General features: G+C 41.5%; 1 protein-coding gene across 3 annotated transcripts in view; it reads left to right on the top strand.

Moving 5' to 3' along the window:
• GALNT7 (polypeptide N-acetylgalactosaminyltransferase 7) overlaps positions 1 to 23,314 on the top strand; it is an 89,095-nt gene that overhangs the window by 8,974 nt on the left and 56,807 nt on the right. The window contains exon 3 of one of the 3 annotated variants that reach the window (XM_068187068.1): positions 5,168 to 5,301. In XM_068187068.1, coding sequence (XP_068043169.1) covers positions 5,266 to 5,301 — 36 coding nt within the window. In that variant the 5' untranslated portion in view covers positions 5,168 to 5,265. Of the gene's footprint in view, positions 1 to 5,167; positions 5,302 to 9,092; positions 11,056 to 23,314 lie in introns of those variants that run through there. The other 2 variants (XM_068187067.1, XM_068187066.1) reach the window with 2 other exon arrangements.

Below are 23,314 nucleotides of genomic sequence, written 5' to 3'. Positions count from 1 at the left end.
AGTTAAAAACACCAGTAGAAATCTAGTTCATCCTTCTGCTCTGAATTGAGCTGCATGACCAAAATTCAGGCAGAGCCACATATGCTTAAAGGACTCTTAGATACAGCCAGAAATTTGGGCCATGACAAAAAAGATGGGAGTCCTTCTCCTCTGGTGAAGTCCAGTATCATAGTAGGGGAACTTGGTGGAAGAGAAGTGTGAATTGTGAGGGCTCACACTAAGCTGGAGTGGTTTTAATGTCACGTCACCAGTTAGCATGTATTTTTTCACCTGTCAAAATTACAATATTTTTTTACCTATATGTATGTTCAGGATAAGACATTAAATGCAAGACAGTAGGATTTGGCACTTTCACTGCACTGGCTATGGATTGCAATACACTTATTGTACTTCTGCTGCGGGTGCACTCATCCTACATCTCAGAAAATCTGCCTTCCTCCTTCTAATATGAGCTGAAACATAAGATGACTTCTCAAACACCGGTGCTAAGTATGTCAATGACCCACAGCTGCACATGTGGAGGGCAGGTAAATCTTAACTCAGGCAAAACTCACAACTGATACTGATTTGACTATTTTTCTAGTAATGTTAAAAAGAAATAAAGAAGCTTTGCTATATGGATTTTTTAGTGTGTTAGTAATGAGCATTTATGAATAGCATTTCCTGCTTTAGTAATCAACTTACATAGGAAAGGAAAATGAGTATGTGACAAATCTGCATCTTATTTACATTTTTAATATTACATAATTCTGAAGGTACCAGTAGAAGCATTTAAATGAAAGGTCTTGACAACAGTCCTGTACAAAATGCAGTGAAAATCCTTTTGATGTTTAACTAAAGGAGATTGCAAGGACATAATTTGAGCAGTGGAGGGTGTAGTTAAAAAACATACCCCACCCACTGCAGAAATGCCTGGGCCGTTCTTTGCCTGTGTTTTAAAGTTCATATTAATACATTGCCAATAACAGGTATTTCTTATTCTGCAAGTAGTAACTTGTCTTGTCATGTAGTACTTTACCATCAGGTATAAGAAAAAATCCACTGGCTCTTTGCACAGATGAATGCATGTTTGCAGAGCATTGATTCCAAAAGTCACGATGCTTCACCCTCATTATACAAATGTGATACTGCTTGAGACAGCCAGCACCTTGCATAATTGCATATGAATTTTGCATTACTAATTAATAGTCCATTTTTAGTGCTGTGATTCTGTGCTTCACTATCATGATACACGGAACACGGACGCAGTGTGTCCTTAGTTCAGTGAGTGCTCTGGGTTATTTTTCAGCAGCCACCAGTTGCATATCCACTGCTCCACAGTGCTGGCTTGCCTTGTTTTAAGCACCTCCCAGAGCTGTTATGTGTCTTTGCAAACTGTTTATGTAATTCTAGTAATGACCATGGCAGACTGCAGGCTGCAGATTAAAGTGCAAAAATACAGTTTAGTTCCTTAACTTTTGCTGATCTCCAGCAGGCTTTTAGGTAGAATTTTTGTTGTGTTTTTCAGATCTCAGTTTCATCTTTTCTGATCTCAGTTTAATTAAACATTTTGTATTCACATTTGGCTTGGATAAAGGAAAAAGTATGTGATTCTTTTGAATAGCAGATTGAAACTTGGAGATGAGAAGGCTGGTAAATTTCATCTTTGAAACAACTGGGGGTGAAATCTTGGCTCTGTTTAAATCTGGCAACATTCCAGTAATTTCAAGTGAAGCTATTCACCTCTAGTACTTTACATCCTAAGGGCTCTGTAAGTTGTTGCATAAACATTATGTAGTTATACAATGAAAAAAAAAACACTCCCATTTGTCTTTAGAAAAGGGAAAATCTTCACTTAAGGTAAAATCTTTGCTGCCAGGTTTCTGAGGGAGAAGCTGACAGAGGTAATCCAGCAGTGATGGAATATTCTGGGATTAATTAGACGTGGCCTAGATACACACGAGAGAGTATCAGAGCTGACCTAAATGTTGGGAGGAACAGTGCCTCTATCTCCTGCTTTCTTCTAATCAGCCCTGACACCAAAGACTTAGCAGGGCAAGTTTGGAGAGACTGTTTGGATATAAACCTGAAAGAGAGGCAAATTGATACACTTATTTTCACTCATATTATAAGTACACTTATTTAAATCTAAAATGTTTTGAAGACATGCTCACTTCTGTATTTTGGAGGTTAGTAAGAAGTCATCCAGGTTTTTCAAGCAGTTAGTCAACAGTCTAAAAAATTCCTGCAGTAAATCACCATACTTTAATTGAATATGAAGTTTTCGTATCATTTCTTCTTTGTTCCAAAGCACCATTTGGAGGGAAAAAGAAAAAACAATTAATTACACAGATACTGTGTTCATTTTGGGATATATACAATGTCAGAGTTGTTGATAGTAAATCAGGAACGAAATAAACTTCACTTCAGCCTAAGGTTTACAGGAGCAGCTTTCATTACTCAAAGGATCAGTGAATGGGAATAAGAGTAAATCAGTGATTCTTCAGTTTAATTTGAATTATGTTAATTGGATTAGACTTCTGCTCTATAAATATGCATTTCAAGTTGAAACAAGTAATTTCTTTTTTAAGGACAAAACTGTAAATCAACCTTTTCCTACTTACTCTGTAAACTCTAACATCTAAACCTAAGGGATGTCCCTAATTTGATCAAACTACTCAGAACAAAGATTTAGTTAAGCCAGAGTAAAAATAGAAGTACAGTCTAGAGATCTGCTTCTTGCTAATTGCACACACATGGGAATTTAGAAAGGTTTTTAATTCAACTATTCAGCCAACTAGTTTTTAAATCATTGCATTTTGTCTTGAATTCACCCCAGCCAACAGCCAAACCCCACACAGCCACTCATTCACTTCCCCACTAGCGGGATCAGGGAGAGAATCAGAACAGTAAAAGCCAGAGAACTCATGAACAAAATAATAAAAAAATAAAAACAGTTTAAGGGAGAAAGCAAAAGCCAAGCATGCAAGCAAAACAAAACAAGGAATGAATTCACTGCTTCCCATGGGCAGGCAGGTGTTCAGGCATTCCCAGGAAAGCAGGGCCCCATCACACCTAATGGTGACTTAGGAAGACAAACAGCATCACTCCAAATGTACCTCCCTTTCTCCCTCTTCCCCCACTTTATATACTGATCATGATGTTATATGGTCTGGAGGTCAGTTTGGGTCACCTGTCCTGGCTGTCTCTCCTCCCCAGCATGGCAGGATGAAAAGCAGAAAAGTCCTTGGCTCTGTGCAACCCCTGCTCAGCAATAACAAAAACATCTCCACATTATCCGCCCTGTGTTCAGCACAAACCCAAAACACAGCCCCAAAGCAGACACTGGGAAGAAAATTAACTCTACCCCAGGCAAAACCAGCACACTGGTATATATTAGAAAAAGGGAGGTGAGTGGCAGTGAGCTGAGAGAGCTGGAAACCTGCAGTATTTGAAGATGGATGAGATCCTGCTGTTATCACTCTTACCTGTCATGGGTGACTGAAAAGCAGTGGAGTTTGGCTTGCCAAGATGATGACTTTATTACAAGTCTTCACTTTCATTTCAATGTCTTTTTGACATGTCTAATAATTTTTTCTCTAAAGTTGGTTGGGTTTGGGGGTTTTTTTTGAGAGTTTGGTTTGTTTGGGATTGTTTGGGGTTGTTGTTTTTGTTTTTTTTTTTTGCGGTGGGCCTTTTTTGTTGGTGGGGTTTTTGGGGTTTTTTTGGTTGGTTTGTTTGTTTTTTGGGTGGTTTTTTTTTTTTTTTTTTTTGGTTGAGCTCTCAGTTTGCGAAAAAGATGGAAAACATACTAAAAAAATTGAAATAATTACATTGATACCTGAGCTAAAGCTATAAAAGTCAGAAATCATTTAATTCATACCAAGTAGGTATATCTGTCTGGAGCTTTGGACCTGAGGAAAGGGAAAACTTCCCCAGAATTCTGCACTACATGGTGAACTAAAGCCGTTATGAAATCTATTTCATTATGATTATATTTAGTAGAAGACTTGAATGTGTGCAGTGTTATGATACAACAGCTGCTATTGCCTGCCATTCCCAGAAAACATGCCTTTTATAACAGAATCATTTCACTGAATTACTAATCAATACAACTTGGTGTCAGACGATACATAATAGATATAATCTACGGTTTGAGAATTTCTCTCCAAATGGCAGCTTACTAAGAAAAGAGGCTGCTCAGCCTTGTGGTGTTTGTTTCCAACCACCAATAACATCAAACTCACAGTTTATAAAATCTGCAAAGAATTAAGAAAGGTCGGAGCTTCAAAAGAAGAATTCATTGCATTTCAAAAGCAATGCTTTTGTGATTCACTGCTACTAAGATCCTTCACTTCCAGTTACCAATTTGTGATATATACCACAAACTTTATATGGCTAACAGCAGTAGTCTTGCTATCATTCTCTGTTGCAGCCAGCATTCCCATTCCCCAGGACCGCAGTTTGAAAATCAGAGGCTGGCAGAACTCTGCAGTGTTATTCAGTGTATAAATCTATCTACTGTACTGGTCTTTTCCAGTAATTATTCATGGACCTTTTATGCAGTTATGTAAAATGAGGCAGGCCACTCTTTCTGAAACGATGACTAAGCTAAGGAACAAAAAACATCCTGGTTTGTTACATCTAGTAACTGTTGTACATCAACACTTCTCCATGTAACTAATTTTAAGTGTCTTTTTTTATTTGCCTGTGAAACTTCATAAGGCTTTATCTTATGCAAATGTGATGTGTTGACTTTATTTAACTTTTCTAATGCTTTACAAATGCTTCATATCTTCAGCAGTTAGATTTTGTTTAATTTTGAACATGGCAGAATATATCCTGAAAAGAGTTGTGTCAAACTTATTGAAGGTTTATAGCTGATAAATGATACTGAATTGATAATACTCAAGTTGTCAGTTATTTGCTAAACTGTCAACAGTTTATCACTAAATAACAAAATTCCTAAGAAATACAAAAATCTAATTAATCTACAGTTGTAAAGTTTTCTATTTTTTTCTCTCAAAGTCACTGTGGTTCTTGCTCAGACTGACAATTTCATCAAATTAACTCCACTAAAAGTCTTTTAGAAAAATAACACAGCATCTGAAATTGTGGGTGTTTACAACATTCATTTTTTCAGCATAACAGAAATTGCAGCAACTTATTTCAATTTTCTCTGCCCTAGATTCAGGAAATGATGCAAGTTTAATTTCTGTTTGAAATGTTCAGAAATATGGCACCTTGGAAAAGGAGATTTTCCAGACCTGAGACTGGTCTGAGTATATGACCACTCATATTTTTGTCTGGCTCAAAATACAGGTAAGTTTCTCTGAAAAGTAATTTTAAATTTATATATATTACTTTTTAAATGGCAAAACCATGCTCAGAATCATTCAGTTTCTTCCCATACTTAAATGAAACGCCCACGGAACAGACCATCCCATCCACTATTTTAATGAGATCTAAATCTGTCAAGGATTGTCAACACTCATCAGTGTGGATATTTTTAGGACTTGTAGGTGCAAAATAACTTAATTTTTTCTAGACAAAAGCAGTATTAATAATACAGCATAGTTCATAAACATTGACTGGTACTCATTATCAGAAAGGGCAGCTGGAAAAAAAATCATTTTACATTCCAATCTTCAGGACATTGGTAGAATCCAGACAAGTACAATAAATAATGAGCTTGCTTACTGTTGCTGTGTGGAAAAAAAGAAGAGGAGCTGGAGGTGATACTGCAGGAATAAAACAGACTAAGCAGGCATGACAGGAGTATGGGGGCTAAATGTAATGACAGGAACTTCATAACACATTCTTCATAAAAGTGACAGGAAAAGCAAAGGAGGTGAACAGCACTCTGCCAAAAGCATCTATTCAAATGCTGAAATACTGAAGGATAATTTTTGGTAGGACATGCATGGCTAAACTGCTGGCTTAAAAATAGAAGGATAATTGAGAATTACAGGAAGAATGGTACTAAAGACTGGAGATCATGAGCACAAAATAGTGAAGATTAAGCAATCATAGTCTAAGTTGCAAAAGCATATATTAAGTACTCCCTAGAGGCACTTGTTTGATTAAAGTACTTTTAAAACAATCTCAGAAATTAGAAAGAATTTAAAATCCTGTACTTCAGTTCCTTTTTGTCAGCTCTGAGGTTAAATATACACAAATTGTAAATATTTAGGGCATAACTTTATATTCATCATAATATATGCCAAACTGTGCCCTTTGGATTATTCCTAGCAGTGACCACCTCATTAATCCAGAATCTCTCTTCAAATCCTTCAGTGCTGGGGGTGGTGTCAGAAGGGAACATGAGCTTAAAATAGAGTAAGGGAGATCTGGTCAGGCATCTTCAGCCACACATTGAGTTCCTACCTTCTCAGATGAAAACTAGGGAAGGTGTGTCTTGGATTCCACCAGGACACTACAGGACTCTGATATGCAGTACTAATAAACCTGCTGCTAGTAATTATTAGATGACAGTACTCATAAATCTGCTGGCTAAGACACTGCACGAGCTTTCCCTAAATGTCAATGGTCAGCTCGCCTTAGATCCAAAGGAACAGTGCAAAAAAAAGCAAAGGCTTTGTTCAGAGATGACCATCTAAAGGCAAGGTCAGGATGGGAAAAGAGATTACATGGAGCTGGAAGGTTTCACTGGAGCAAAGGTGTTGCTTGTGTTTAGAGTATTCTGTTTAGGAAGGCAAGTTACTTTCTGCCAGCTGGCGTTTTCCAACACTTTCTTTAATCAAAGCATGACCAGGTTGGCTGTTACATGAAGCCTAGAGTATATTGTGTAGGGAAATACTGCACTTGATGAAGTGCTGGTAGTTATATCTGGAAACATCTAAGGAAAGTGTAACTGTTTGAGGTCTAGAATCCATTTGTCATGGTTTAACCCCAGCTGGCAGCTAAGCACCACGCCACCTCTCACGCACTCACTCCCATCAGGATGTGGGCGAGAACTGGAGGAGTAAAAGTAGGAAAACTTTTGGGTTGAAATAAAGACATTTAAATAAGTAAAGGAAAAGCCATGCACACAAGCAAAGCAAAAAAAAGAAACACATTCTCCCCTTCCCATAGGCAGGTGGGTGTTCAGCCATCTCCAAGAAATCTGGGCTTCATCACACCTAATGATGACTTGGGAAGACAAACAACATCACTCCAAATGTCCCCCTTCCTTCTTCTTCCCCTACTTTATATACTGAGCATGGTGCCATATGGAATATCCCTTTGGTCAGTGGGGGACAACTGTCCCAGCTGTGTCCTCTCCTAATTCCTTGCGTACCCCCAGCCTCTTGTCTGGCAGGATGGGGTGAGGAGCACAAAAAGCCTTGATTCTGGGCAAGCCCTGCGCAGCAACAAGCAAAACACCCCGGTGTTATCCTTTCCAGCACAAAACCAAAATGTAGTCCCATACCAGCTACTCTGAAGATAAACTCTACCCCAGCCAAAACCAGCACACCATTGCTAATGTCAAAGATTTAATTTCAAACCTATTTATATGACAAAAAAAAATCCCAGTTGTGTTTTGTGCTCTCTGCACTAAGTAGAAAGAAAATTTGGTCTCTGAACTGCAGATTTTACAAAGATTGTCTATGTGTTGATAGAAGAAAACCCTCAAATGAGCAAAATGTGAGGTTTTATGTAGAGCGAAGCCTTCATAGCGGCTTGTTGTACTATGGTGCTTTGTAACACATGATTTTCACTTTGAGAGGTACAAAAGTCTGTAGGCATTTCCTTTCAGACATTGTGTTCTGAACAAGCAGAGTAGTTTTTTTGTGGCCAGATATTCAAGACAAGAGCTAAGGGGTAGATCCACATCCAGATGCTTCTCCTATGCGAGCAACTGCATGAGGTTTTGACATTGGTTAGTGACCCTGCTCCAGACACCATCCCCCAAATCCCCAGCAATAAGGCAACTGCGTGGCTTAGGGGATTGGTAATCGGATACCTCACCTCCAGGTCATCCTAGGTCTCTGGTTCAAGAGCAGCAAGGCTTTGTAATGACTTAAATGCCATTGCATATTTATTTGGAGTCATACATGGAGAAGTGAACATATGATTTCTATGTGACAAGTAGTAGGTGTCCAATACAGATACAAACATTGTGACAGTTGCCAGCCTGTTTGAAACATTTGAATGACTAAATATCAGTCTAACAGAGATTGATTAATTCCCTAATAACAGATTTGTGTTTTGCTTTAATACTGCCTGCATGGTAAAAGCATAATGGTTTATATTTATATATTATGTACCTCTTATATATATACATATATTTTTATATATAAATTTATATTTACTTACATTTTGTAACTGAGTGGGACTAAAGCCTGTGTTTAACCCTCCATCTTTTTCTCTCCAGGTTGTAAAAGACTTTGAAAAGTGGTTTTGAATAGTACTGGAGGCAATCCAAAGCCAAATTTAATTTGAATTTTCTGTCTTAGCTGATACAAATTCAACAAGAGTGCAAATATGTTCTATAGGTCTTCTTAGGCACTTTACTACATAGGAGGAACTGTAAGTGCAGAATGTGAAACTTCAGAACATCCTTAACAAGGATACAACTGAAATAAAACACTTCCGAGGTCAGTATTAACCTAATACTTCTGGAGTCAGACTGCATGGCCTGTGAGTGAGAAGAAAAAAGGTAGATGATGCTCGCTGTTGAGGAATCAGGGCAGGCAGGTATAATGGTCAAAGAGAAGCGTGACGCCTTCTCCAATCTGCTGTCATTGGTGGCTCCGGCAGAGAGAGGGGCTGGCTGGCAAGAACACCCTGTCCATTGGCCCGTACTGCCTCCCAGTGGGCATCAGCTACTTCTCTTTCGGGACAAAACCAACGCAGGGGGGTTTAAAATTCCTGGTACAGAAACCTTTGTCCTCGGATAGCTAATGGGGGAGATCACTTACAGCAAGACTTCAGCTATCTAAAACCCAAACGACAAAGCACTTGATCATCTTCCAAGGGTATGGGTCTCTGTGAAATCACGGATGCTTGGTTTACCTTTGCCTATGGCTTCGAGCAGAACATACAGCTCCATCTGAAAAAAAAAACCCAAATCCGGTTTCGGCAGGCAGCCTTACAAATCATATCAAGTTGCTTGCAGAGGGCTCTGTCCCCACCACTCCCAGCTCTGAGGAGCATCAGCTGAGCAGTATCACATCCCATGGCTGTACCCTCCATGCAGTGCTATAGCTAGCTTTGTTTTTCTTCTCGCTTTTCTTGAGTGTGCTGAAAGCAACAGCACAGGACATTAAAAAGGAATGCCAAAAACGAAGAACTAAACATGAGAAAAGAGCACTGTTTGCTGCAGTAAGGTCTCCACTAAAGACTGCAGGAAGAGTTGGGGAGATGCTTCTATACATTTTTGACAGCCTACCAACCTTCCCAGTTTACAGCACCAACTTGCCTTTTCCTTCAGGGCTCAGCAAGCCAGGGGATCTGTTCAGAGCTAGGCACCTCAACTCTATGTTTTTCCCATCTAAAACACTAACAGTCCCTCCCAGCCCTGTGCAGATGTTGCTATCTACCTGAAAACAGTCACCTAAATTTTTGTGTTGGGATATTTGTGTGGTTGCTGCAGCTGCAGACAGGGAGGGGGCTTTGAGGAAAACAGTTCTGTGCTTCTGTGGAAGTCACAGGGCTGTGCAAACACTTGTAAGGATTAGAGCTGTTGCTCATGCCTTAAACACTGCATTTGTCTCTGCCTCATACCTTGACCTTACAGAATAGGGAAGAAAAGAAAAAAAAAAAAAAGACATCACGCAGTGCTATAGCACAGGTTATATGAATAAACAAATACTTCTGTGGCTAGGTGTGTCCAACTACAAAGGTCACTTAGGTGTGGGCAGTTCTTTCCTCCAAAGTTAGCCTGTTCAAGGTGTAATATCCTGTTTTGTTTCTGCAATCCTTATCATTGAAAGTTCAAGATGCATGGATCTGATACCCTCCCGGTGCACATAAGAAATAGAATGGAAAAACATTGGAGCAAGGGGATAGTACTGAATACACAGAAAAAAAACAAAAGTAGTATTACATTGGAAGTACTGTTTTTGCATCACTCTGGTTTTTGGAGAGCTTACATTACCAGGTTTCTGCGTGTGTGTGTGTGCACGCGTGGCATTCCTTCAAAGGAGGAAATAGGATGCCTAACTTTTAGTGCAGAAAATTAGTAACAAAATAACACACAAGCTGTGGGGCTGATAGCATCTCTGTAATCTTGTACTTAATCTGCTATCCCCAAGAAAAATCTGTTGACTTTCCAGTTCTACTCTGCCCAGGCTGCACATAACAATTAATGGGCCTGCGTTACCTTACGCCTATATGACAACCCCTGAAGTTAAACGTTTGCACCTTAATTTTTACAAATCGGTGCCCAAGCAGCGCTGCCCACCCAACCGGGAAAGCCGAAACGCCACTCGAGGTGCCCCGCTGCTCCCCGCTTTCCCGGAGGGCTGCAGGCGCGGCTGTCCGCAGCCGCGGTCCGGGCGGGAGCAGGTGCACGGGAGCGCACGCCCGGCGCTGAGCCGGGGCGGGGGCAGGAGCGAGCGGCGGCCCGGGGCGAGGCGCTCCCGCCCCGGTGCGGAGCGGCCACGTGGAACCGCGCGGCTCCCGCGGCAGCCACTTCCTGCTCCGCATCACCCCGGCCGCTGCGCCCGGCGGGGAGGCAAGCGCGCAGCCCGCAGCCTACCGGGGCGCCGCGGGGGAGGGAGAAAAAAAGAGGGGGGAGGAAGAAAAAAAAAAAAAGTTTGTACGTGCGGCGGCGAGAGGACAGCCTCCGCAGGCGGGCGGCTGCCGGAGAGCAGCGGCGGCCGGGGGAGGCGGGGGAGCGGCGGCGGGGCCGTGCCGTGCGGTGCCGCGGGGGGCGGAAGGCGGCCGGTGCGCGGGGCCGGGCGCTGCGTGCGCGGCGGCGGGAGGCAGAGGGCGGGCGGGAGGATGCGGCTGAAGCTGGGCTTCCTGCTGCGCGCCGTGCTGCTGGCGGGCAGCTTCTTGGGGCTGCTGCTGCTCTGGTCCTCGCTGTCGCCCCGCGCCGAGGAGCCGGATCTCCCGGGACGGACGCGGGTGAGTGCGCGGCCGGGGCGGGCGCGACGGAGCGGGTGGCGGGGCCGCCGCCCGGGATGTGACCGGCGGCGGCTGCGGGCGGGCGGGGGGCGGCTGCCCGGGCTGCGGCCTGCGGAGCCTTGCAGGCCCGAGAGGGGAGTGCGGAGTGGCGGGGCCGGCCCCATCCGGCCCCCGGAGCCGGCGTCCCTGCCCGGGCGGCGGGGCCCGGGGGCGCCGTGTTCCGAGGGGGCCCGGGCGGCCGAGCCCGGCCGAGGTCCGGTCCGCGCCGCCCCGCCCGGCTCGGAGCCGCCGCAGCGCCCCCCGCCCGCCGGGAGCGCGCCGCCGGTGTCCGCCACCGGCGCGGGGCTGCGGGCAGCGTCCCGCCGGGGCCCTTCCGTCCCCGGGACCTCCTGCCGCCGGTGCTCTGGGCACCCGAAACGCGTGGGGACGTCTTCCCCGTGGGGTTTTCCATCCCTAAATAACCGCGCCGGTATCCCCCGCGTAAGTGTCCCGCAAAGGTCCCCCAGAGCTCCAACAAGGGGTGCAGGTGTTCCCTCGCCAGCTCACCTAGCTGCCATGGATCGGCTTCCCGACGCTTTGCGAACCTAAGGGCCGGTTTGGCCACGGAGAAGCAGCAGATCAGGTCATTTAAGAGCAGCGCACGGAAAGCCAAAAGGCGCTGGATTTACCCAGCTGGTGGTGCAGGTCTCCCATGCCGAAATGGTGGGAGCACAGGTGATATGCGAGGCGGGCAGCGCTTCAAATAACTAACAGAAATGCTTCAGGAGATCAGACGAACAAATCTGCAGTATGAGTCTTGCCGTGGCCTTGTATTAGGTGGAAATAATCTGACCCTTTGACACCAGGGTCTTAGAAGGAGTCAAAGTAATTCTTCCGTTTTCACCAGATGTTTTAGAGCTCAGGAACATAACTGGACTTAAGGAGAACTGCTTGAAGTAAGATTAGCCAAGACTTGGTAAAGTCATAAAATTTTCCAGTGATAATCTTAAAAAGGGATCTTTTATTATGTGTTCACTAATGATCTTGGACCTCTCTAATGGGCTGCTTCAGATAATTGAGTAAGGCAAGTGAGTTGACATAACTCTTGTTTTTGAAAACTGGAAATGACTTTGGACTCCTTCAGCAGATGCTCTGTCTTCTGAAGCTGTTACAGTTTGCTGTGTCTTGGCAGTTACAGCTGAGATAATAGGCCATAGCGGTTTTTTTGAAGATAAGCAGTTTATTAAGTGGTGAAGTTTCTGTAATCTGTTCTTCTAGACACAATGTGGGATTTTCTGTGGAAAAATCCTCAGGAATTTATTTGTATACCTCCGAAGAAAATGTGAGGCAGTAGACATTTTGCATGAAAACCAGTCAAATTACTTATCCTGCTCAGGAAAGGACTGTGAACAGACATTCAAAGTGACAATCTCAGGGGAAAAAATTGTGGTTGCATTGCTGTGCAGGGCAGTGACCATCTTCAGGTGCTTATTCTGGCGTGACCCTGAAGTATTGTAGTCCTGGTGTGTTTGTGTTGTGTCACCTTACTCAGGTGCTATAATGCATCATGGTGTCCTTTCTCATGAGCCTAAAGGCTTTTGTTCTGAGACTTTTGTGCTGAGCCCTTGTATCCACTTCCGTTCACGTGTGAGGTTTGATTCAGAAGTCTTTTTTAGCTGGTTTGTGTACCTGTAAAGGAATTGCAAGAGTGTTTACTGTCCCACCCCTGATAAAGCAGCATTCTGTCTTGATTACCTGGTCTTGACCTGAGGAGGAAATATCCATGACAGCCATCTCAGGAAATAATTCAGTCTTTGTTGAGAACAAATACAATTATATTAAGTAAACACTGTCAATGATTAAGTCAAAACAGAATGTCTGATTAATTAGCTAGATCAGCTGTTTACTTGCCTTTGTGATATATATGAGAGTAACACATGCTGCTTCATCATTTTCTGTGGAACATCATTGTTATTACTGAATTCATGTTTTGGGTTGGAGTGCTTTCCACCTCAGAAGCTGCTCAGGTAAGGGATATGAGTTATGAAACAGTAATGACTGTGTTTCCAACTAGCAGTGTTCTGGCATATTACTGGGAAGCTGTCAGAGCCCGGGAACATGTCCAGAGGTTAGGACCTGCATACCCTGCATTGTGTTGGGAGATGCTGAGCTGACCCCCTGAGCTGAGCTTGTATCTTGGAGTGTGCTCACCTGGGAACAGCTTCAGCATAAGGGAGGTAGGAGTTAATCCTAACTGCTTCTCAGAAATGCAGTGGCGTGCTCTTTGTTCAGTCATAGAAATGTGTGTGTTTGCTCTGTTGTCAGTTACCCAAAAGTTTGTTAAGTAAAGATGACAGATAAATCTTCTTCCCGTACAACACCCTCCTCCCTTTTCTTGCACTAAAAGCTCTAACCAACAAATATGAAATTCCTTGTCAGACAGTACCAGCTTAAAATAGAATTTAGGTTTTTTTTTAGCTAACTTCAGGCGGTATCCTTTTCCTCTCTGCAGTGTAACCCTAGGCACTTTTAATAACACCAAAGCATTAAAGATGCAAAGATTAAAAGATTACTGTGTTGTTCTTTTTTATGTTTATAACCTTCAAAGTTTTCCTGCCCACAGCAGCAGACAATAGGAAATACAGAAAATCATTTAGTGTTATAAATATGTACCTTTAAAAAGATATCCTTTCAAATATTGTGGAGTTTTTTAACTGATTTAAAAAATTTCAGAGGTCTTTTGGAAAGTAAAAATTATTAATGTACAGAGAGTTTTCAAAACAAAAATGAAAGTGGAGAAGTAGGAAGGAAATGAGAACAAGGTGGTATAACAGTATTACAGATAGTTGGAGATAGTGCCTTTCTTTCCAATAGAAGACTCACTGACGCATATGCAGAAGTTGGGAGGACAGAACTGTTCTCTGGGTAACCTCACTTGGAACTTCCTCCAAGAATCCATTTGAGGAAAACATGCTTGTGGGATTTGGAGTGACAGATTAAGTATTTGTTTGCATTATCAGAAATATATAAAGACAAACTAACTCTGATCCTTAAGAACTTTCAGTTTCCAATCTAAATCAAATTGAAACAATGAAAATATATCAAGGTCTGTTCTCAGAGTCTTAAGTGCACATTTGCTTTTGTGTGAGTAAGGATACCTGCTACCTGATAGTAGGGATTGCAAGGCTGTGAGAAAAAATTAGGTAGAATCATTGATTTGATTACTATGTTGTGTCTTTTGGATGCTTTCTGATACCTTCTGGTCTTCTGGATCAAGGGGTCACAGTTCTGGAGCCAGCAGGAAATGATTGAAATCATAGAATCACAGAATGTGCTGAGTTGGAAGGGACCCATTAGGATCATCAATTCCAGCTCCTGGCCCTGTGCAGGACACCTCAGGAGTCACACCATGTGCCAATTGCACCACTGAGGCCATTCATGGTAACAAGATTGCTGTAGGGATCCCAGCTACAGTATTTGTTGTTCTCCAGCGAGATGTGTTACTAATGATCAGCCTCAGAGGTACAGCCTTAAAGCTGCTGTTGTCAAGGAGTAGGTAGTACAGCAGGCAGAACCAATGGGCTGAAACAGTAAAGAAAGATTCGTTACTGAAAAGTTGAGAGCTTGTTTACAGGAGTAAATGTATTGTAGGTCAACTTTAACTCTCGACATCTGACCAACTACAAATGACCCTACTCATTTGTCTCTATGAAGTACACTAAGGAAGAGTGTCCAGTGTGTTCCTAGGGTCCAGAGGGAGATTAGTAAGGTAGTAAAAAATTTGCTGGAAGTGTGTGCCTGACCTTGCACAAGGCAGAAATGTAGTGATGAGACTGCTAAACCCACTAAATAAATTCCGTAGTCTGTCCTGTTCACATCTGTAATGAGGAAAACTTCCTGAACATTTGGCACAGGCTGCTTGGCCTTATATCTGGGAACCTGGTGCTTCAGATGTGAAGCATTACAGTAAATTCGGCATTTTCCATAGCCACTACACCTTAGCCACCAATGGACTTGCCGTATATTGAAGGCATTTAATTTTGTGTCTGTAAGTGACATGATTTTACTGGGATTTTGTTTAGGTCTTATTTGTTTACCAGTAGATCTCAGACTTTCTGGACTGTGTTGCAAAGGTTTTTTCAAAGTGTGCATGAGTATTTGGACAACAAATACTTCCTCCTACCAGCCCTGAAAGTGTGCACGTCTCAGGTAGCAGATGTGCTTAACAGGAGCTTGTGAGGTCAGTGTCCCACCTTTAGACATTTACACTCCCATTTCCCTGCCAGGACAGCTAACTGTCCTTGCTGCCAGATGTCACAGCAGCCGTGCCAGAGTGAGGGAAGAGTGGTTGCCCTTGGACAAGGAGAGGAGGCTTTGCTGAGTGCCCTGGTCAGGTGGCAATTCTAGCACATCCCTCTGGTTCAGGAAACCAGATGATGATCTTGCAGCTGGGGCTGTGGGCCTTCACCAACTGCCAAGTTGAAACATTACAATTCCCACGTGGCCAATAGAAGGTGGAGAATTTATAATGTGGAGGCAGAAGCTTTAGAAAAATAAGGAGAAATAAAAGCTGAATGGACATTTTCTGAGCTTTCTGGTGACACCCCTTCTCCCCCACTTTAAGAACTGCTAATATCCTGTATACCTTGGCTTGATTGTCACTGAGATCTTAATGACAAGTTGCAGACTGAACTTGAAGTGTTATTGTGGTTTAAATTAGATTCTTTGTGTGGAAATCCCAGAGGAAATTGTTCACTTTCCCTTAAGGAGTAAGTGTGCTTAGAACAGAAACCGAGACACAGGAATTTGCAGTTGATATCATTACTGGAGGAAAGGCAGGAATTCAAGATAAAAAAATCGGATGTAAAAGGGGCAGTGGTGTTCAGTAGTGAAAGGATTCGAGTTTTCTGAACTTGGTAAAAATGTGATGCATGGTGGTACATAAGTGATTAAATGACAAAATAATCCCTCCCCAATTGCTTTGTATACATATGTATACATAGGTCACTTTTTAAACTGGTTTGCCTTTCTGTAATTGAGTGACACCAACACAAAGGACACTGCATCAGTTCTGCTACTCTGGCATTATCTAAAAGCTGAACACAATCATTCATCACCTGGGTTTGAAAAGCTCAGGGTGCAGGGCTAGACATAGCCACACTGCCTTCTACAATCAGAGCTGTAATAAGTCACAGTGTTTGTTGTGTGACATTCACCAGAAATTACCACCTTGAGTGCTCAACAAGTTTTGCTTGAAGACTGTGTGCAGTGAGGTAATGACCTTGCTATAGCCAAAGTATTGCTGTTGTAGAAAGTAACCATCACTTCTTACTGTAATCTATTGTGTTGCGAGCAACAAGAAGAGGCAAAATGTTTTCAGATATTAAATGGTATTTTTTAATATGTGTTTTTATCTAAATTTGCTTTGAAAAAACTTGTAAAAATCTATCACCCTTGGGAGAGTATAAAAACCTCAATCCCTATCATATTAAAAGGGAAATGATTTGACAAGTGCTTCCAGTTATGTTGCAGAATCAATGACCACAGAGCAAATAATGTGAAGAAATGGGGGAAAAAAGAAAGCCTATATGATACCTACAATTTAGTATATATGTATAAATAAATTATGTTAGAAATTTCTTGAACTCTCTAGACATTCAAAAGCATTAAGTTAGGTAAAGAACTCATTATCTTAAGACTGTTAGTTATGTATATGTCTACTCCTCTTTAAAGGGCAGTTTTGCACCGTATTTATGTCTGTGACAAGATTCCTTTTGTCCTATTTTAGCCCCAGGTGTTATCATTTGTGAATAATGTAAAAGAACTGAACAGCTGAAAAATCAAAGCTCTTAAGCTAAGACTGGCATTTGCTTTTCAAGAGTCCCATTGCAGGAGAAGAGGGATCTAGGGTATCCAGGGAACATTTGACAGGATCTTCAGCATAGAATGAAAGGTGACTCTGCACACTTAGCTAAGGTAATGCAACAAAAACGGAGCAGTTGTGTCTGTTTTGGGGATCACACAGGTAAAACTATTAATCTGTTGCAGTACCTAATGAATAAACTGTAACACCACAGATACTGCGATCAATACCATCGACTGGGGAGTCTGTAATTTGTGGTCTTGGGAGAAAAAAAAAAACAAAACAGAAGTGGTAATTTGTGCTGCTTAGGGGCCAAAGAGTGGGGCATTGAAAATAATATGTAATAAATTCCTCTTTTAAATTAAATTCTAGGTAATAGTTAACTCTCAGTTTTAAAGCTAGTGAATATGGATGCCTGAGCTGAAGTAGTAGAAATTCTGGTGCTAGTAAATGTCATTATTGCAAAAGAGTCATTGGGTCATCAGGAGGACAGCATTATCCAGAAGTAGATATGTAGGTTTTTCTCCCCATGACCAAGCAGCATTCACCTTCCCTAACCCAAGCTCAGCAGAGTTAAAATTGCTTGTATTGAGCTGACGTTCTCTAATCAAAAATGACAGCGTCTTTGTCCTATTTTTGTCAGATATTAAATCAGCATTGCAGGAGACTGCCAAGTGGAAATAGGGCAGGATAAGCTGTTACGTTAATAGGTTTGACTTCTACCTTGTGGGGGGGCTGGGAGGATGCTTGTTACAGTAACTAGGCCATATAATCTGAGAGGACTTTAAGTCTGACAACAGTTACATTTAATAACTAGATTTGCTCTGTAAGCATGGAAAACAAATCTCTTCTCAGGATGATTAGTTTAAAATTAGCAACATTAGAATTAGCAACATAGAATCACAGAGTATTCTGAGTTGGATGGGACACACAAGGATGATCAGGTCCAACTCCCAGCCCTGCACAGCACTATCCCTGAAAGTCACAGCATGTGCCCGAGAGCGTTGTCCAAACTCTTCTTGAACCGTCAGGCTTGGTGGTGTGACCACTCCTCTGGGGAGCCAGTTCCAGTGCCCAACCACCCTCTGGGTGAAGAACCTTTTCCCGATAGCCAACCCAAACCTCCCCTGGCACAGCATCAGGCCATTCCCTCGGGTCCTGTCACCACTGGTGCTTTTCCAGCTGTGTGATGGATGTTTTGTCCAGATGGATGCTGAGAGATGGTATCAAAAGCTTTAGTGAAATCCTGAAAGATTGCATTGACTGGCTTCCCTTGATCAGCTACTTGGGTTACCTTGTCATAAAAGGAAGTCAAATTTGGCAAGCAGGGTTTTGCTCCTCTCATGAAGTCGTGCTGGCTGTGACCAATGACTGTATTACCTTTCTCCCAGAATAATCACAACTTTACCAGTCACTGAAATGAGAATGACAGGCCTGTGTTTCTAGAGTCCTTCTTCTTGCCCTTTTTGAAAATTGGAACATTGTTAACCAACTTCCAGTGAACTGGGATATCTACAGATTCCCAAGACCTTTCAAAAATCACCCAGAGACAATTTGTGATGACATTCTTGGATAAATCCCATCAGGCCCCATAAATTTATGTGGACCCAGCTGAAGCAGCAGATTCCTCAGAACTTCAGGGTCAACTCGGAGTTTAACATTTTCACAGCCAGGTTAGTCCATCATCAGTGTTTAAGACAGAGGCAAAGAAAGCGTTGAACATCTCCACCTTGTCAGTATCCCTTGACTGTGAGGTAACCATCCTCCTCCTGTAACAGGCTGATGTAATTTCTGCATTGCCTTTTGATAATGTATTTTAAAGAAATATTTTATTGTCCCCCCCCAGTTCTGGTCAGCTTCAACTACAGTAGAGCTCACACTGGTCAAAAGGCCACCTCCTCCATCAGTTTTCTGTAATATTTTTGTGAATCAAAGGGAATTATCTTGCTTGAATATATCTTTAGCAGTGCACCTCTGCCTCACAATGCATTAGGTTAGACACAGTTTTGATGAGTGAGGTTCCCTCCCCAGTACAAAGTGCAATGCTCAAGTGGTGTGTTCAGGAAGGAAGATGTCCCCAACAAAGGGGAGTAGTTGGCAGCCAGCAGCACGCATGTCCGCACAACCTGTGCTACTGTTTAGGCTTGGATTTGGGGCTTTTCTGGCTTTTCACTTAATACAGGTTGTAGAAGAAAATGTTAAACTCAGTGGGTTTCTATAAACTTAAATGGTTTAAGATTGTGCTTTATGGCAGATTAGGATTTATCAGTTTAATTATAGCTGCCTCCTCCTCTGTGAAGCAGCTTGTGGGGAAGATATGTGCTTTTGTGGAAAAAGTATTTTGTTGTTAATAGCTGTACAAAGATATGGAGGAGAAAGCTGATACTTGTATTTTACTTTTGTTTTTCAAACAAGCATTCTTGGTGTGTTCCCCTTGCTTGGGATCAAACAATTTTGAAATGTTTTCTTATTCATTGGAATATCATTTGAATTGGCAGTTCTGAAATTTGAAAAAAACCAAAAACAGCGTGAGCTGTTTTTGAAACAGGTCACTGCTGTCCTTCCAGGTGCATTTTATAGCACAAAATTCCTATTTTCTGAAAATCCATGGATTTCCCTTGTGGAAATAAAATCATTTTCTTACCAGGCTGCATACAGACAATATTACTGAAACAAAAATGACTACTTTTGTAATTAAGAAATGATGCTTTAAAAAGAATTGTATTAATCAGGGACTAAGCCTGCTTCTCCCTGCATAAGCATGCCTCTTTGCAAGAGAACAAATTGCTCTTTTATTTTTTCTCTCTATTACAATAAGCTAATTGCTTGCTGCTCTGTGGTGGCTGTACTTCTTTTAAGTTTCTCTTTTGGTGTTTTCTTGAATCCCTCATTCTAATCCTTGAATGCAGTACCATTTTTTAGTATTGCTCTTGCTTTCCTAGTCTACATTGTATTTTCCTTTGACTTCCCTGTGGAACGTTCAGTTGCAAATAGCAGCACTCAGCACTGATGTGTGAACCTCTGAGCAGTAGGAGAGAATTGAAGGTAAAAAGTATAAAAAACAGTGTACCAGTTTTGCATGCTGTTTACATGTGGAAAACTTGCTTTACAGGTGACAGTCTCAAAATATAATTGTTAATGAAATTACAGCATGAGCAGATGGTGCTCAGCCCACAAAGTTTCGTACTTATTTTTGTTGTCTTTTAAGAAATTGGCAATGAAAATGGCTCAGCAAGAGCTGTTCTGATGTGAGTTGATCTTTTTAATAAGGCAGAAAGGTATTATTTTAAATGCTTTATTTTAGATTAAAAATACAATATTTTTAATGGACTCAAATATAGTCTTTTTCATATTCAAGCAATTTTGCCACAGTTTGGGGATTAAAATCTGCTTTGGTTTTAACCTGCAGTAAAAAATTTTCTTTTTAAGCATTAATAAATGAACAAAGAGCCAAAGCATAGCATGCCATTTTATTTCTCAGTTCCTGCCTTTATGGATTTGAGATATTGAAGCATTGTCCGTCTTTTGAGTTATTTAATAAGAATTCTATCTATGACAGAGAATTATTTACCATTTTAAATTTGCTGCAGAAAATGTCTCATCTGCAATAACGTTTTGAAGCAAAACCTTATAAAAGTAACCAAGCTACCTCTTAAAGAAAGTTCCCTTTTATTCCAGCTGCGGAAAGAGGATCAAGAAAGAAAGAATTAAGATAATGGAATCTTCAGAGAAAATGAATTGTTCTCTGCACGCTTTAGTCTTGAATCAAGTTTTGTTACACTCTCAGTTAAATGAGGCCTTGAAGTCAGCTCTCAAAGGCTTGAAATATATTGCTTTTATTGGACTGCTTCCCCTGCTCTGGCTCTACTATTCCATCTCCCACAGTGTTATTCTAACATTTCAAAGTCTATGAGAAGCTTTAAACCACAGCTATGAAATATATTGGTTTTATCTCGCCTCTTCCGTGTTTTCCACCCTTATTTCCCTCCCCTTTATGAAGTATGCTCCGCCTGTACAGAGCCAAGACCTCCGGTAGCAATAGCATGAGAACAGTGTCTCAGTAAACAGCAGAGATAGAAAGGTGCAGTAGGTGGAGTTTTGTTGTTTGCTTCTTTTGATGGAATATGAGATTCTAGCCATAGAAAATGTATCACCCATATCTAATCGCAGAATTCTTAGCCAAGAGCCCTCAAATACAGAACGATGCTTCATGGGATTCCTGTGCCTCAGCTCTTGTTGGTGAGTGGTAAGAATCTCCTGCTGCCTTTTGGATAGCTTTTTGGAGATCTTCAGCTCCAAATTCTGGTATTTCAGTCGATGTAAGTAAGGTACTCCTACAGCACAAGATTTACCAAGTTAGTAAAACTGGTACTCTTGAGTACTCTCTGTAAAGGTATTCCAGCCCTGGGTGTCTGAAGTAAGACTTTGAATTAGTTCCTTGGATGCATATGTGTGATCTTGGTGAGTCTTCTGTCCCTTATTGTGTTTACTTAAATACTTGCTTATTTTTTTATTTATGTGAGCACTACAGGAAAGTTTGGGCTGAGAAAAGGCAAGAAATGTTAACCTGACAGTGAGGCTGTGAAGCTCTTTGAGCAGTTCCAGGCATGATGTCATCCTTCAGGGTCATCTGAAAACCATCGTCAACGTGATCAGCTATCCATGACGCTGGAATCAAGTCTGGGACAAGACTTTGATGCCAAACTTGGGGTGAATGGTTACTCTGGCCCAGCTTTGGCAGTGGATGATGAGACCTTTACGTGCTCATTGACAGAGCAGTGAGTAGGTGTCCAAAGTGTCAAAGTCATCACCATAATTTTGTGTAGAGAAACAGTGGGGGAGAAATCTCTGCAAGATGCAGAGTTTCTGTCTTGGAGAGCACGCTTACCTTTTGCATGAATAGGCACATCAGTCATCTCTCAGGGAGTTAACAAGTTTTGCTCCCATTATTATCTTCTACCAAGACTGGTGATGACAGGGGAGTTGTCAAGCTGTTGTGATAAAAGGGAGCAGACTGCCAGGATAGTTCATGCAGCTTTTAATCTTTATGTATGCCTGAGGGGCCTTGGGAAAAGAGGATGGCAAGGAGCAGGCTGGATTAATTTTTCTGGATGAAATGGATATGTCCTGGGGGTTGGCCTACTTTAAAAATAATTAGAATTCTTTGAAATCTGTTGTCCTTGAGCACACTTCATCTGTCCTATGTCCCCTTTGCTCTGATTCTCATAAGCCTAGATCTTGTGGTTGAGAGATGCCTTGTGCCTCTTTGGGAGGCATTTGTTTTGATAATATTTCCCAGGGGTGCATAATTTCCAAATCAAAGCTGACTCGTTTGTATGTGTATGGTGAGATGCACACGGGGACTGCAGGTAATCAGAGGTACCCCAGTTATGATTTTCCTCTTAAGCCAAGAACAGAGAGGCTGCTTGACTCACATTGAGGTGATGCTCAGTTCTTAACATTTATATTTACTGGGAACTATGATGTGGTTTTCTTCTTTAAAATAAACTTTATAAAATAATCCTGCATGTTTGCATCAGGTGACAAAGGTATGGTTGGATCCTTACAAGGAGCCTTGATGGTGATCACTGATTGACTGCAGCCAGCACAAGTCCATGTTAGTGAGATGCTTTGATCTTGCTTATATCTTGGTTATTTCATGTTCTTATTCCAATCTCATCCTCATCTGAAGGATGACTATCTCATTTTACTCTATTTCTTTTCTTCCTGCTCATTCTGGTTTTTTTCATCATTCATTCGTTGTGGGAATTTGGGCAGTTAATTAGGTTTATTCTCACGACCCCCTGTTCAACAGCTTAAGAATTTTCTTGCATTGCAGTAAGGTATTAAGTGACACGGATATCTGGAAGTAAGGAAGAAAGATAAATGGTTAGACTTCTCCTCTTGACACTATAGTAGTTTGGGCAATATATTTTCCAACGGGTTTGTCACATGCTAAGGGTTTTATGCAAAAAATATATTTTCATTTTAAACTCTACAATTCATGTCTACAGTTAAAGAAGACTTCACAGCCTTAAACATTAAGCACCAGTTTTTACTGATAGACTTGGCCAGTTAGCATTGCTGTAAAGGAGGGGCAGATTGAACAGGTTTTTGAACAGGTTTTATCTTGTATGATATTGGCAAGAATTTATTCTGTACTGATAACTTGTCAAAATACTGTTTGCAATCTAATCCCAGTAATCATAATTTTTCAGGAATGGCTTCACAGCCGTTAATTTCTAAGAAACAGACAGAACTTTTATCTATCATTTGTCTAGCAACCATAATGTACTACTTAGTGTTACTAAAGGCATAATGTTGCAAGCAGAATTCATTATGATTTTTAACTTTAAAAATATATTTTATTAGCTTAAAAAAATAATCTTGACTGATGCCTTACCATGTTCATTGATG

The sequence above is a fragment of the Anomalospiza imberbis genome, chromosome 4, assembly GCF_031753505.1.
Source record: "Anomalospiza imberbis isolate Cuckoo-Finch-1a 21T00152 chromosome 4, ASM3175350v1, whole genome shotgun sequence".
Classification (NCBI taxonomy): domain Eukaryota; kingdom Metazoa; phylum Chordata; class Aves; order Passeriformes; family Viduidae; genus Anomalospiza; species Anomalospiza imberbis.
This window is presented reverse-complemented; position numbering and strand designations above follow the sequence as displayed.